General features: G+C 41.0%; 1 protein-coding gene and 1 pseudogene across 1 annotated transcript; both read left to right on the forward strand.

Moving 5' to 3' along the window:
- Nucleotides 1–2,613: 2,613 nt before the first annotated feature.
- Nucleotides 2,614–3,106, forward strand: LOC119302171 (subtilisin-chymotrypsin inhibitor-2B-like). The gene has a single exon (XM_037579201.1). The coding sequence runs from the start codon at nucleotides 2,672–2,674 to the stop codon at nucleotides 2,957–2,959; it is 288 nt and encodes a 95-aa protein (XP_037435098.1). The 5' UTR covers nucleotides 2,614–2,671; the 3' UTR covers nucleotides 2,960–3,106.
- A 115-nt stretch (nucleotides 3,107–3,221) lies between these two features.
- LOC119299731 lies at nucleotides 3,222–6,538 on the forward strand (annotated as a pseudogene).
- Nucleotides 6,539–16,331: the final 9,793 nt, after the last annotated feature.

Here is a 16,331-nt window from a genome sequence, read left to right on the forward strand (position 1 = left end):
AGTCAAGTATAGGCATACTAGTGAAACTTTGTTTGTCTATGTATTCACACATGTACAAAGTTTCTGGTTAATACAATTCTAGCATGAATAATAAACATTTATCATGATATAAGGAAATATAAATAACAACTTTATTATTGCCTCTAGGGCATATTTCCTTCAGTGAGCCCTCCCGTGGTCTTTAGCAAGCCGGCGGGAATCTGTTACCGAACCGGCGGTCGGATCCAGGGCCGGCGGATCTCGTTGCGCGTCGCCGGCAGCGATCACCGTGGCTGATTGGCGCAACCTCGCCATGCCGCCAGAATCTTTTAGGTGGCACCTCATCCCCGCGGCGTTGGGCGCCAAAACAAAGGCCATTTGTGCCTCCATGACCAGTCATGAACCCAAAAAGGAGGAGTGGCATGCGCACCACGTGAGGCTTCCTGCACGGCTTCAAGCGGAGGCGGCTGCTGCAGCCCTCGCGGCGTAGGCGTCCACGGCAGCACGCAACACAGAGAAGGCTTCGGCAGCCCGTGAGGCGGCGTCAGAGGAATCCCTCCATGCCCGCATAACCGAGAAGCGGCGGAGGAGGATGGTGAAAGTGATGGCAAAAGAGCAAAGCTGTACAGTCCATGCCATGTCTGGACTACCCCCTAAGGAGGATAAAGGCGAGGATGGCGACAGATCAGACAGCTCTGTCAGTGAGCAGATCCGCCTCGACCCGTTCTGCTTCTTCGACCACTGCTGCCGCAAGGACGACTGGAAGGGCCAAGGCAAGGGCAAGGCCGGTCGTGGATGAACTTCTTCGATCATCGTTTCGTTTGCAGTTAGTAGACTATGTCAATTTTTGATAGTCCGATGACATGTGATTAGCTATGTATGTACATTGCATGAGCTAATATGGATTTGAGTATTCGATTTAGATGCATCTGATTATGAAGGAGCAAATTTATGTGTTGTCCGATCACTGCCCGCGGACACAACCGGGCGCGTTCTCAGACGTTTGAGGGCCGGATTTTGGTATTTGTGGTTGTAGATGCTCTTAGAGTTTAGTCAAACTATCGTAATGCTATTGCACTAGCCAGCCTATACACGTATTAAAAGTGCCACTAGCTTTCTGAACTATGTATTGAATAATAACCAAATTTCTTTAAGTCATGATGCTAGAGCTAGCCACATCTTCGTTACCGAAAATGAAGGTTCGTTATGTTACCGGAGGAGGTCTATATTTTTATTTTATTGGATGTACATTACGTACCTTCTATTGATGTAGTAAAATCAAGTCATTTTTGTTTTGTACAGTGTCACCGAATGTTAAGGTGGCGGTGACATTATAGTTTAGTTGCACTACCCAAATTTTTTGGGTGAAAATAGAGTCTCCGGAGCACCAACTACTCCTGATGATAAATATGCCTTCAGGACTTCTAGTGTCTCATTCAACATTCCTGGACCCTTTTGACCAACTTCGAAGGTATAATTGTTCTAAGCAATCTTCATTTAGTTTAATCATACTCATAATATTATTCTAATTCATTACTTGCTTGTGAGCCAGTTTTGTAACAAAAAATATTTTAGGCGCACTGCGCAAAAACAAAAAGTTTCATTTCCTCCATCACGCACCTCCTCATGTGCATATTTTATGCATATAACAGAAGACTTATATAAAGATGTACAGCACTAAAGATGAAATGAAGAGGCAAGATGGGTGGACTAGCCGGGATGACAATATAGTACAAGCACATCACAACAAAACCTGTCTTTATAGGGTTTAAAAGTATATTCCATATGATGTGTATGAAATATGTTCAATGCACATGACGGCTTTGAACCCCAATTAAATGCTCAAAGTGTGCAATATGGATGAGTGCATTTTTTGTTGTGTGTTTTGGTCAAATCATTTGCTTGGCTGAGAAACAAACATATATAAAGCCCCGGCATGAAAAGGGAAATTGAACTATTATCGTGGTTATCACTGACCAGCCTTCTGACCCATCTATTATAGTCAACTCATCACACTGAGGCACTGACGCGGCAAAAAGCGTCAGTGATGATGTAATCAGGCCGATTGGTGTAGTTCGGATCTGCAGTAGTGCTAGCCGCTGGATGTGGTTGTGGAGGATGAACCAGGAGAAAAGCTTGCATGTTGGTTCGGCTTGACGTCAGATCTTGGCAACACCGGATCTTGGATGAGATCCGTTGAATTTAATGACAGCTAGCTAGGGTGAGCTACTAGCTGTTTGTTTTGACTATTTGTCGCATACAACAGGCCACGTAATATTCTGACTCTCAAGCCTCCTAAGTCAAATCTTCTGAACTGCAGCTAGCTTAGCTTAATAAGATAGCGCGTACCGTAGTTAATTATCCACTGACAAAGCAATAAGAATCTCAGGCTACGGCCGCTACGCTCTCAGCTGTGTCACCGCCACTATACTATATATATACATGGCGATCTGGTCAATGGTGATGCGTGCACTACCTACCATTAACTTTGGTCAGCTGGTTAACGACTCGATACGCGGGACAGCTTGAATGTTGACTGAAAAATATTTTGACTTTCTACTAGCATTCGCATAGCGTATATATCCTATAAATAGCAGGAGTGATGTTTGGGCATCGATCACACAGCTACTAGCTAGCACAGCAGCATTGACTTGGGATTTGGGGATCACATCACACAAGAAAATATTACTCCATGGGAGGCCAAAAGGGTCCTGCTGCGATCATGGTGGGTGTGCTCCTCATACTGGGGCTGGCCACTGCGGCGATGAGCTCCTCGGAGAAGGTGGCCACCGGCGAGAAGACGTCGTGGCCGGAGGTGGTGGGGCTATGCGCGGAGGAGGCCAAGAAGATCATCCTCAAGGACAAGCCCGATGCCAACATCGTCGTTCTCCCCGCCGGCTCGATGGTCACCATGGACTACGATCCCCTGCGCGTCCGCATCTTCGTCGATACCGTCGCCGAGGCCCCCCACACCGGCTAGCTAAGCTTGGTACCTACACGGTTACACAGAAGTGACTATTAATGTCAAGGGACATGGAAGAATAATTTCATATACCCCCCATATCCATGCATGGATGTCACGGGCATATGTGTGCTAGCTCCTTAATTTGCATTGTCACTTTAGTTTTGCGCCTCCTCTCACACAAGGAAGATTTGTCTTGTTAATTAGTGGAAAACCGAGCGGAAACAAAAAAAATTGAACAAGAAACAATTATTATAGGCCCGACGCGGCGACGCCCGTAGAATATATTTTTTTACTAAACAGAAGAAAAAACTACGTCCAAACCAGCACTATTCCCCGGCGGCGGCGCCCTCAGATGTAAAATCCTCTGCTCTGTTCTACGTCCCCTCCGACGCCAATGCAGCGCCTCTCCTCTCCCTCGCGACCTCTCCTCTCCTCCGTGGCGTCTCGCTGGTGGTGGCCACCAGCACTCGCGCGACGACTCGATCCACCTCTCCGTCGTGTTTCCTCGGAGGCTACATGGGGCCAAGATGTGAACCTCCATGACAGCGATGAAGATCCATCGAGCGCAACCAAGGCTCGCACGACTGAAATCGTGATCAAGGAGGACGAAGAAGAAGCCAGCGACTACGAGTACAACCTCGGCCACGTACTTGAAAAGAGCGGACACCGTGATGGCTCTATGTACAGGGCTATCGGTTGGGGCTGGAAAAGGGATTATTCTCTCGGCGATCGTAGCGAGAGTAAGTCGTCAATACTTGTCTCTTCTGTCTTTTCTTATTCTTTACTGGTTGCTGTTAGTTGTTACAGATATGAACTTTTTTTCCCTTAGACATTGGTACCTTTGTCCACGTCCTGCGGCCGTACATATTTGACTGTGATCATAGAGAATTAGAGATTATTATGTTTAAGGAGCTAATGTTATATCTGTGTGCGAACTTCCTCCGGACCCTCATTGTCTTGCACCATAGCTTTCAGTTAACTGCAATGCAAGTCTTAAATTTTCGATGAGATTAGTCATTAGTTAGCACTTCCACCCACAAAACCTGAATTCAATTGTGCAGGCCCTTCTTCAATCTGCGCAGTCACCTGACAGAAAATAAATAGCATTTTTACAATTGTAGCTCTATGAGTATACCCTGGTTATGTTGTACAGGTATAGTCTCCTTTTGGCTTATTGTCGGAACCTTAATTAGAACGATTGAGTTTGCTCTCCTCCCCAACTATTCTGCAGTGATACTAGATAGGGTACTGAGTTGTAGCACCAATGGCTGAAAATCATCCGGTCAACTCCTCCTAGCATATCAATCTCATTTGAATAGACGACCAAGTGTTGTACTTCCTCCATCCCAAAATTCATGTCTTAGATTTGTCTAAATATGAATGCATCAAGTCACGCTTTAGTATTAGATACATCCGTATCTAGACAAATTTAAGACAAGAATTTTGGGACGGAGGGAGTATGTTCTAGAACAATAGACGACATGCAATTTGTGTTGATATCCTCTATAATCCTGACTAGCCACGTGCATAATGCTTTCCATGGAAGCATCTAATAAACTTTTCAGGGCAATGTTTCCTGTTGGTGTTCCTAAATAGGAACTTTTTGTGGGAGCAAAATTCCTTGTAAAAAGAACATGTATAATTTCTACTTAATAGATGAAAATAAAAAAATTCCAATAGGGCCATATAGTCCTGAAATAACACTTTTTTTTACTTTTCTAATGCCATATATCTATTTACCACATTAATTCCAGTCACAAACTTACAATGCAACTTTACTTTTTATGAAGCTCGGTTGGAAGCAATGGTGTTTTCAGATCCCGCGAAACGTATGACTCGTCCTTGTAGCATGCTGCAAATTTTCTCATTAGAGTTTGCTAAAATTCCTGGCAATGATGGCTTAGTAGAGTTGTATGGATACGTAGCGGCGCGGGATGATGTGGATAAGATGCTTAATTATGTCATCAATATTAGCAGGGATGAGCCCATTATTGTGAAGCAGGTGCACATCTATACTTACATGCAGTTATTTCGAAAACATTTGTTCGTCCATTAAAAGTATCCACCTCCATCTAACTCACACACTGGGGCTGTTTTGGAGGTGGTTCCATCCAAGCATGTTGCTCGTTGGCCGCACACTGCCACGAGTGCAGAACTACCCAAGAGAAACATATATACGTTATGGAATATTTCAGGAGTGAAATGCCAGAATTTTGTAGTTAAAGTGTAGTTAAAGTGTGTTACGCTGCTATTTGATAGGGCTAAGTAGATTTATTCCTTATTTACATTACATTATTCACTCCACATTGTAGTGCTAAACTTATCAAATGCATAGAACACTACACTCTCTCGAAGGCAACTAAACATTTGTTGGCCTAGATTGTGACTTTTCAAGTTTGTATTATTTGTGCTCCTGAATTATTTAGTACACATAAAACCCAGTTTTCACACTTGGTTTTCTTAATAGCAGTTGTTGTTCCACCTAATTTATTATGTTATAGCTCACATGTAATATTTTTGTCCTACATGTGGAAAAAAATGCTTCAATGCGATTAGTCTGTCTGTAAATAGCAGCGTAACAGTATACTACTTTGGATTTTATAAGCCGGCACTATATCAGTATGAAATAATGATTTACTATGAGAATATATTGAAATTATGAAATTACTGCAGTATCACTTATTCAAAATAAAATCGAATGAAATGTGTTTGATAGGTTGGTTCATGATACACTACACTGAATGGATTTCCATTTGTTTGTTGAAATTAATTTTCTTTTGTTTATAGGCATATGAAGGTACATAACTTTAATGATCTCATCACTAGAACACTCATTTTTTTCTCTGTCTACTTGTCTTAGATTTGTCTAGATACAGATGTAATTTGGGACGGAGGTAACATTTGGGATTTGAAATAATGTCAGAGGAATAATGGAGGGAAATTCTCCCTTTCAGAGTATTATGCATTTCTACTCATTACATATGATGATCTACTAAAATAATACTACTAATTCTGTAGGGTTCCCTCATCAACATGGGTGGTGGCCCTAAGCGAGGAATAGATTTAGTGGACGAGGCTATAATCGAGTATGACATGAGGATTAAGTGAGGCAGACAAGAAAGACATGATCTACAACTGATCGATGGTGCAACAATCTTAGGCCTCCACGGGACATGGGATAGGCCGTTCACATATGACATCTCTAACGACTGTGGTGGTACAGTTAACATAACTTTAGCACGTCTTTCTTGGACGGTTGAGGCAACTGTAGAGGTTCTCATCTCGGAAGTGCAGGATGGTTTCAATATGTCTCTTAGATGTTTTACCAGTGGGTTTGATTCTAAGATAAGGCTCTTCAATGGCGCTATTACCGACTCACGTGGATTGAAGCGGTCAGTGGTTGCCGTAATGAAGCGGTCTTACATACGTTTAAAATTCAAGGTAGTTGCACCGTCTTGTCGTTCTAAGTCCCAATATCGTTGTACCTTTAAGGCGAAGACTCACGGGCATAATGCTCGAGAGATAAAGACTGATTTTGCACTGATCTCGGTGAAGGTGACTTGGTCGACATTGCCGGGCACGTTTCCTGCCTAAAGATTTGCCCGGCCGATACTTGTGTGTAGTCGTGGAGTTTTAACAAAGCTTGGAGGTTGAAAATATGGAGGAATTTCCTAGTTGCACATGAGTGCCTTGGTGGGTTGCAAGTTGCCCATTTCTAGTTCTGACATGTTTCCTTTTTGATTAATATGACTAGCCTTGCCGTCATTATTTTGGCATAGATGGATCGGCTCAACAACAGTTGGTTTAGTGATGATCCCCGCATGAAGCCAGGTCAGGGGGCAGGGATGCAAACGGATGGCTTTCACATGTCCGTAACCGTCTGCGAATAGAAAAATTAAATTAACATGAATACTAAAATAATAAAGATTAGTGCAATTTTTGCTTTGCGGACTATCGTCCCTAGAAGGGGTCAGCAATCTGACGTTGACTCCAGCGGGTTCAAGGAGGTGACGGGCGCCAGGGCTTTATGTCGCCCGTACTGATTCATAATAGGATTCGCCTAAGGGCGACAGTAACGGGCCGATGCATTTTAGCGCGGGTGCTCATTGCGCGCATAGGTGCACTTCGGTCCGACTCATAGGAGACGCTGTAGGGTTCACTCCCTTTGGTTTTCTTCTTTTCTGTCTTATTTGTTTCATTTTTTCTTTGATTTCCCTGTTTTTTCAAGGATTTTCTTCATCTTACTCTGGTTTCTTTGTTTTCTCATTAGTATTTAGAGTTCTCCTTTCTTTCTTCGATATACTTTGGTTTTCTTTGGTTTTACTTTTGTTTATTTGTCGGTTTACATTTTTTCAACACACTTCTATTTTTTTCCTCAGTACACAATGTACATTTTTAGAGCACATGTGATGCATTTTTGAAACACGTTGACCATTTTTCAGAAAAGTGGTGTACATTTTAAAAAAACTTGTTTCAAACACTTTTTCAATACATGGACATTTTTAAAAAATACACATTGAATATTTTTTAAAGGCAATTTTTTTTAAAAAAAATATGTGAAGATTTTATGTACATTGTATAAACTTTTTAGAAATTTTCACACGATTTTTTTAATAACATGACACATCTTTAATGTAAATAAACATTTTTTAACCTAAGCAAACATTTTTTTCCATATTAATATCTAAATTTTCCGAATTTCAAGAACATTTTTTTGAAACATTGGAATATTTTCATCACTCATGACGTACATTTTACATTGTACTGCATTATAAACATTTTTTTAATTGCTTTTTTTTTTTGAAACGCAGGGATATCTTTGAATTGTCATGAACATCTTTTTTAAAGTTAACAACATTTTTACAAGTGCGTTAATAAATTTTTATACTATGTTAACATTTTTTAAGTTATTCTTTTTAAAATTTTATAAGTAAGTTTAATGTTTGAAATATATGTATTTTCATTTAGAAATTCCTCCACATATACATGACCTAATACGATTATTAAGGTAACCTTTGAGCATAGGTTAAAATGATAAATATTACATGCATGTTACACAAAAGCATACCGTCAATTCGTGAGTGAAAGGAGTTTCTAACAATATAATTTTTGCAACCTCGAAGTATGTATTAGGCCCTATATGTAATAAAATACCTTTATTTCAATAATAACAATATATTCATTAGATTCATCATTAATATGTTTTCATACTATCTACAACTGATGTTGTAGGCATTGATATATTTTCTATAAAGCTGGAAAAACTAACCCCTAATATTTTTAGAAGTACCTTGAAACGGATGGAAGTACCTAATACATTATCTTCGCTGGACCAATCCTTGGCTGGTGAAGGAAGTAATTGACCGGCTGATCTACGCGAATTCATCATGGCAATGGGTCGTTAATGCGCTAGGTCGAAGTACACAGTTGTAAGTACTACGTTCCAATGTACTGAACACCATATATGTTTTTCCTCGTCTTTCCTGTCCTCCAGAGTTTTGGCTATGTCCCTGTTTTAATTCGTGGTGATTTCAACCTTCTCAAGACCCCTCTTCATAAGAATAACGCCAACTTCCACTGGTCTTGATCCTCTGCATTTAATGATCTAATTAACAACCATGCTCTTTGGGAGCTCCACCGTGTTGGGGCATGATATACTTGGTCCAATTGTCAGTTGGATTATGTTTGTTGTGTACTTGATCGTGTCCTTATGTCTTATGTCTGTTAATTAAGAAACAAAGTTCCCTAGAGCTCTGCTAACTATTGAATCACACATTGGTTCTCACCACACTCCCCTACCTGTGGACTCCGGGGATTCCACTGCCCTACCCCATTCTCCATTTTGTTTAGAGTCCAATTGGCTCTTGGTGGATGGTTTTGTGCCCATGGTTGCAGGAAAATGTACCTTGCTTCTTGATCTATACGCACGTTCGTTTGGCCCTATTGATGATTGGTATGTTCCGAGTGTCTTTGTAAGTTTCTTAAAGGCTGGGGGGCAATCTAAGAGATGTTAATCCCTCAAATCTAAACATTTAATTGTTGACCAAATCAAGCTCTTAGATATCTCTGCTAACTCGTGGTCTTGATGAATCCGGGTGGTGCTGTTGATATGAGCTTGATGCTGCCCTGGTGGCACTACATCAGGTTAAGGAGTTGTACTAGAAATGATGTGGGGGGCCTTAACTGGATCCACAAAGGGGGTCCTAACATGGCTTACTTTCAAGCAACCGCTAATTATTCAGGGCTCCCCCTCCTATGATCCATTTCTTATCTCCTTGCACATCTACGAGTTCTGCCGAAATCCGCTAAACACCCAACCCTCCTCGGGCTTTCGGTTTTCCTCTTCTGCCTGGATGGTAAGACATTGCATCTCGAACTCGTATAATGAGGCTATGATGCTCCCTCATTCCATTTACAAAATGGATGAGACCATTAGTTATCTAATGTTGTCTATGCCCCTGGACCTGGTGGTTTCTACATTATTTTTAAAGAATTTTTGGGCACTCTTAAACATCTGGTTTACAAGATTATGCAAGGTTTTTTGCTTGGGGACAGGTAACATTTCTTGATAAATTATGCTATCCTTACCTTGATCCCGAAAGTTAAAGGGGAGACCGAATCGGGCAATTTAGGCCTATAGCTCTTATCAACAACAGTTCCAAATTCCCTTCCAAACGTCTTTTATTAAAGGGTGCTTCCTTCTTGATGGTATTCTCACTTTGCACAGATTACTTCATGATATCAATCGCTCTAAGCGTGAAGTCGTGGTTCTTAAGTTGGACTTTGAGAAGGTCTATGATTGTGTGTGTTGGTCCTTCTTGCAAGACATTAAATTTGCCCAGGGTTTTGTTCCTGGCTACGTCCATCATATTATCCAGATTATCAGTGGTGGCCACACTTCTATCGCCATTAACGTGATTGTTGATCCCTATTTCAAGAATGGTTGTGGCTTGGGTCAAGGAGACCCCATTTCCCTCCTCATTTATAATTTCATCTCAGTTGCTCTTGATAGGATGTTGTCCTCAGCAGTGGCCAGCGTAGGGCACATCTCTGATGTTTCCTCTCACCTTCTTCCTCTTGGGGTAACCTATATTCGGTATGCAGACAATACTATATTATCCTTGTCGAAAAGAATGACTTACAACTCGCAAACTTGTCGGGGCTAAAAATTAACCATAACAAGAGTGAAGCCTTTATTTTGGGGTTTTCCGCCTGCAGAACAACCTCAAATTCCTAACATACTTAACTAAAAGCTTGGGTCTTTCCCTACCACCTATGTTGGAGGGCCTATCTCCCCTCTGAAACTCCTCACAGTGGATTTGAAACCTACCGAAGTTAAAGTGGGCATTAGGGTTGCTCCCTGGCGAGGCGCTACCAGTCCTCCACTCGTAAAGTGGCTCTCATCAAGTTCGGTTTGTCCAGTCTGGCCACGTTCATCATGGGTTTTATCATTTGTACGACAATAACCATGCTAGCTTTGATCGAGATCATAGAGCTGTCTACTTTAAAACATTGACAACAATAAGAAATGCCGGATGTTCAAGTGGAAAATCATGTGCAGACCTAAAAGCCTTGGGGCCGGCTAGGCATTACTAATATTGCGATCATGAAAAAATGTCTAATTTATGAAGTTGTGGTGGCACATTCTCATCGAACCTCCTGATTGCATTTGGTGCCAGATTTTGCAGAGGAAATACTTCCCAAATTGTCCCCCTCTGATATCCACCGTTCGTGGTAGCTCTCAATTTAGGAAATCTTTAATCCAGGTGTGAGATGAGTTTCTTGGTTTCGTCAAATTTTTAGATGGTTGTGGCGCTACCACCAGGATCTGGCTGGACTGGTGGTCGGGTCCGAATCCTTTGTGTGAAACCTTCCCTGTCTTATTCTCTTACCGTGACAACCCAATGATCTCCATTTAGGAACTCGATTCTCATAACTGGGGCCTTGGGCTACGTCGGACGTTGTCTCCTAAAGACTTCTAGCAGGACCTCACTGCCCTTCTCCCTGCCCTCTCGGAGACCATGGACCAAATCTCTTAGCCTCACTCTTCTTCTGGTAGGTTCTCAGTTAAATCCCACTACCTTAATATTTCCCAAGGGTAGCCTGCTCCCTGATGGCTCCATATTTGACGCATTTTTAGATTTCATTTGCTGCCTATTATCTCAGCATATCATGTTCATTGAGCCAATTACATGTCCCTATATGCATGATATGCATCATTTACTCTTTTCACTGTGAGCATTAATATTTATTCGTTGGTATCTTTCACTAGTTTTCTTCATCTTTGTGTGTTTTTCGTAGGTGATGTGGACATCCCATGGACTTAACATGGCGAAAAGGATAGAAGCGGAGGACACCTAGGCATAAAACTTACATGTTTTGGAGAGTGAAAACGTCATTTTTTCAAATTATTCGAAAGCAAGATCTACTACCTCGGGTGCATCTGCGTCGTTCATACGATTCCAACACGCTCAAGAATGCTGAATACCAAGTTCATATGAAGAAATGGCGACTGCTTTACCGAAGGAGTCCAAAGCGTTGGATGGCCTCCGGTACGACCGTAGATGGTCGTACCACTGCTCGTACCATGCCCAAAAATCTTCGAAAGTTCACCTTCCAGATGAGATTCCTCGTGGATTTCATCCCCATTTGTTCCGGCGACTTCCTTGGCCTTCAAGGGATGTTTTGGGAAAGTATTAGGCTCACATAGAGCCCTTGGATCAAAGGACAAATGCTAAATCTATAGAGGAGACCTAAGGAGGCTGGTTATATATCTCCATCCGCACTACCCGTCACACAGCCGTCTCTTCAACCACAAACCATCGAAAAACTATCTCACCACGTCCAGCTGCCGCCCACATAAAGAAGTACTTGGGGGCTGTGTGATACGTCTCCATCGTATCTACTTTTTCAAACACTTTTGCCCTTGTTTTGGACTATAACTTACATGATTTGAATGGAACTAACCTGGACTGACGCTATTTTCAGCAGAATTGCCATGGTGTTATTTTTGTGCAGAAATAAAAGTTCTTGGAATGACCTGAAAATCAACGGAGCATTATTTTGGAATATATAATGAATATTGGACGGAAGATCCATGTCAGGGGGTGCCCCACCTGTCCACGAGGGTGGGGCGCGCCTGCCCCCCTGGGCGCGCGCCCCTACCTCGTGGGCCCCCTGACGCTCCACCGACCTCAACCTGGACTCCATATATTCACTTTCGGGGAGAAAAGACCAAGAGAGAGATACGGAGCCGCCACTAAGCCCTAAACTCTCTCGGGAGGGCTGATCTGGAGTCCGTTCGGGGCTCCGGAGAGGGGAATCCGTCGCTATCGTCATCATCAACCGTCCTCCATCACCAATTTCATGATGCTCACCGCCGTGCGTGAGTAATTCCATCATAGGCTTGCTGGACGGTGATGGGTTGGATGAAATTTATCATGTAATCGAGTTAGTTTTGTTAGGGTTTGATCCCTAGTATCCACTATGTTCTGAGATTGATGTTGATATGACTTTGCTATGCTTAATGCTTGTCACTAGGGCCCGAGTGCCATGATTTCAGATCTGAACCTATTATGTTTTCATCAATATATGAGAGTTCTTGATCCTATCTTGGAAGTCTGTAGTCACCTATTATGTGTTATAATCCGTTAACCCCGAAGTGACAATAATCGGAATATTTACCGGTGATGACCTTAGTTTGAGGAGTTCATGTATTCACTATATGTTAATGCTTTGTTCTAGTACTCTATTAAAAGGAGGCCTTAATATCCCTTAGTTTTCAATAGGACCCCGCTGCCACGGGAGGGTAGGACAAAAGATGACATTCAAGTTCTTTTCCATAAGCACGTATGACTATATTAGGAATACATGCCTACATTACATTGATGAAGTGGAGCTAGTTCTGTGTCTCCCTAGGTTATGACTGTTACATGATGAACCGCATCCGACATAATTCTCCATCACCGATCCATTGCCTACGAGCTTTCCATATATTGTTCTTCGCTTATTTACTTTTCCGTTTCTATTGTTATCATCACTACAAAATACCAAAAACATTACTTTTGCTACCGTTATCTTTGCTATCGTTATCACTACTATCATATTACTTTGCTACTAAACACTTTGTTGCAGATATTAAGTTTCCAGGTGTAATTGAATTGACAACTCAGCTGTTAATACTTGAGAATATTCTTTGGCTCCCCTTGTGTCGAATCAATAAATTTGGGTTGAATACTCTACCCTCGAAAACTGTTATGATCCCCTATACTTGTGAGTTATCACTGTGCCATGCCTCCATCTCCACCGATGCAACCTTGGAAGAAGACTGAAAGGGAACTGTCGTCGCCGGAGGGCACGGCCATGGGTCACAGCCATCGTGCCATCATCATTCGCCGCCGCACCATGTCCATCAACACCCCTTCTCCTCCCCCCATCACAATTTTCATGATGAGTTGTAACAATTCTTGAACCATCTCTATGTCTGATGTTATTTGAGTAACTGTTGGTTATGGGTGGGTTAGCTAGTAAGCGGTTATTTGATATGCATTGTTTATGTATGTGTGTCTTCTTCATGTTTTATTTACCTTCTGCAGTAATTTAGTGATTGGAGATGTCGGATCCATCGGCGTAATTGGAGACATCCAATTCCCCTAGGCCACACATGAAGTTGATAGGTAGTCGTGCGATCTGATAGACCTTCGGATGACAGTCGTTGATATCTTGAGGGGAACAAAACTATTCCCGGAGTAACAATTGTCCATAAAACATATTGCCTTCTGTCTGGTCCTCGTGACTTTAATGTTTTTCCGTTAGTTGTCGCAGGTATGAGACGGGAAGTAGGACGATTGAGTTGTCTAGACATGGCGCTACTTGAGAGATAACTAGTGGTTGGGGCGCCACCCTGTGGCGCTACTTGAGAGAAAGTTGTGCGCATGTTTTCATTTAAAAAAATACATAGAGTCCTCGCCCCCGTCTAAAAAAACTTCTCAGAAAAAGAACCATCACCTTTATCTAATAAAAACCGTAAAAAAGAAAAAAAAATACCACCGCAACCTACGAGTGAGTGCAACTTTGCATAATCCTCCATTTAAAAGATACCAGAGGTTTTCACCTCCATCGAAAAAAAGAAATACATTTAAAAAATAATTCACACCTTCGTCTAAACAAAATTCCAAAAGATTTTTCACTGCGGTCAATCATTTTGCGCCATGTGGCATAGCTGGTTGGCCACCCTTCACGCGTAGCTTAATAGGTTTAAACATTCAGAAAAATAACCCACACCTTCGTCTAAACAAAATTCCAAAAGGTTTCTCACCGCGGCCAACCATTTTGCGCTATGTGGTATAGCTGGTTGGCCACCCTTCACGTGTAGCTTAATAGGTTTAATGTTATGTGAGTAACCACCCGCAATATGTAATTGCACGTATCCTGTAATGCAAGGACCGACTTAACCGCATGTTTACATAGTCAAATAAACTTAACTCCATCCGTGTCGGGGCCAAATAAGACCGTACCTAGACGCCAACTTTCTCCTCTAATACACCACTTTTTTTTAGTAGTTTATTATCTCCATTTGTTTTAGTATTTATTTTTAGCCCGTTCTAATATCTTAGTTCAATTCCCTGTTTTAGTCGTTTCTCCTATCAATCAACTTTAATGAACCATTTCCAAACTCCAATTGAGGTGTGAGCGTAGTTGCGTAAGTGACAACACAGCTATGGGGATAGTGGTGTCTTCCTTTTCGCTCCCCGTGGATCGACAAACCTTACTTCCTGCGAAATTGCTACATCGCCCTGCGCATTTGCAGGACGTCAAACTTTTTCTGGTGCCATTGTCTAGGAGAAGATCGCTTGGTTATTACATTCTTGTTCACAAATAGTTTACTTTTGTTTGTTGCTATTTATCCTACCATTTCCCGCTTAAACCAAAAAAAATTGCTTGTCATGTCTTGTGAGATGTACACTCAGAAACATGCAATGAAGAAGAAGAGACACGATATTAAACTTTTTGCGACTACCTATGAAGCAACATTAAAAGAATGGATATAATTGGTGAACAAAAGTGCACCCCTTATATGTGCTTCATTCCGTAATCATTCATAGACAGTGGATCCGAAGAACAGTTGAGATATCAATGTAAGTGCAATATCGACCTATACTAGCAAGTTATAATACTATGTTAAATTAAATGATAGATTGGTGGTTTTACAATTTGTACTACTTGTGACCATTTAAAGGTCTTCTTTAATGCCCCCATGACATTTTTTATTATATGTAGCATGGCCATCTCTTGGTCTTTTTTTGTAATGCCCCCGTGGCATTTATTATTATTATATGTAGCATAGCAATTTCTTTATCTTTTCTGTAATTCCCCCATGACATTTCTTTTATTAAGAGCATGAAATTTTACTTATTAGTAACATGCCACTTTTATTATTAAGAGGATGAGCGTTTTATTATTAAGAGCATGGGGTTTTATTATTAGTAACGTGACTTTTTTTCAAGAGGATGACTGTTTCATGATTAAGAGCATGACATTTTATTATTAGGAGGATGTCGGCCTTATTATTAACAGGTTGGCAGTTTCGTATTGAGAGCATGGCATTTTTATTATTGTTGGCAGGACATTTTTATTATTAGGAGGATGCCATTATTTTATTGGCATGCCAAAAAAAACTAACATGACATTTTTTAGATTTTATGCATGATGTACAAAATAAAGCAAACAATTTACGGCACGGAACTTTTTCTGGTCCTTGGCAAAAATAATAATAATATGTTCTCCAAAACATGTTTTTTCATATTGAAAACATATCCATGTCATAATTCATAACACTGTTTATAGACCAGACATCACATTTTCTAATCATACATTTTCTGTAAATTTATAAACTATAATGTAGCATGATTTTTGTCATACTCATGGAAATTGTACATTTTATGTTTTCCTCAGTTTTTATAAGAAAATATGTATTTTTTGTTCATGATTTTTTTTAAAAAAAGATAAAACAGTAAACTGGGCCGCTGGGATATTTCAGGAGTGAAATATCAGAATTTTCGCATTATTTCAGGAGTGAAATATCAGATTTTTTTTTCCGTTAAGTGTGTTCAAGTTAGACGTTCTTGGGGAATGCAAAAAAAAGTAATAATGCAAAAAAAAAAGAATCATTTAGACGTTCTGGAATATTTCAGGAGTGAAATATCAGAATTTTCTAGTTAAGTGTGTTCAAGTAGGAATGTTGCTGTTTGAGGGGGTTATGTAGACTTATTCCTTATTTAAATTACATTATTCATTTCGCATTCTAGGGCTAAACTTATCACATGTATAGAACACTACATTCTCTTGGTGGCATACTACAATTACTACTCTATTTTACATCATTAAA

Source organism: Triticum dicoccoides, chromosome 5A (genome assembly GCF_002162155.2).
Source record: "Triticum dicoccoides isolate Atlit2015 ecotype Zavitan chromosome 5A, WEW_v2.0, whole genome shotgun sequence".
Taxonomy (NCBI): domain Eukaryota; kingdom Viridiplantae; phylum Streptophyta; class Magnoliopsida; order Poales; family Poaceae; genus Triticum; species Triticum dicoccoides.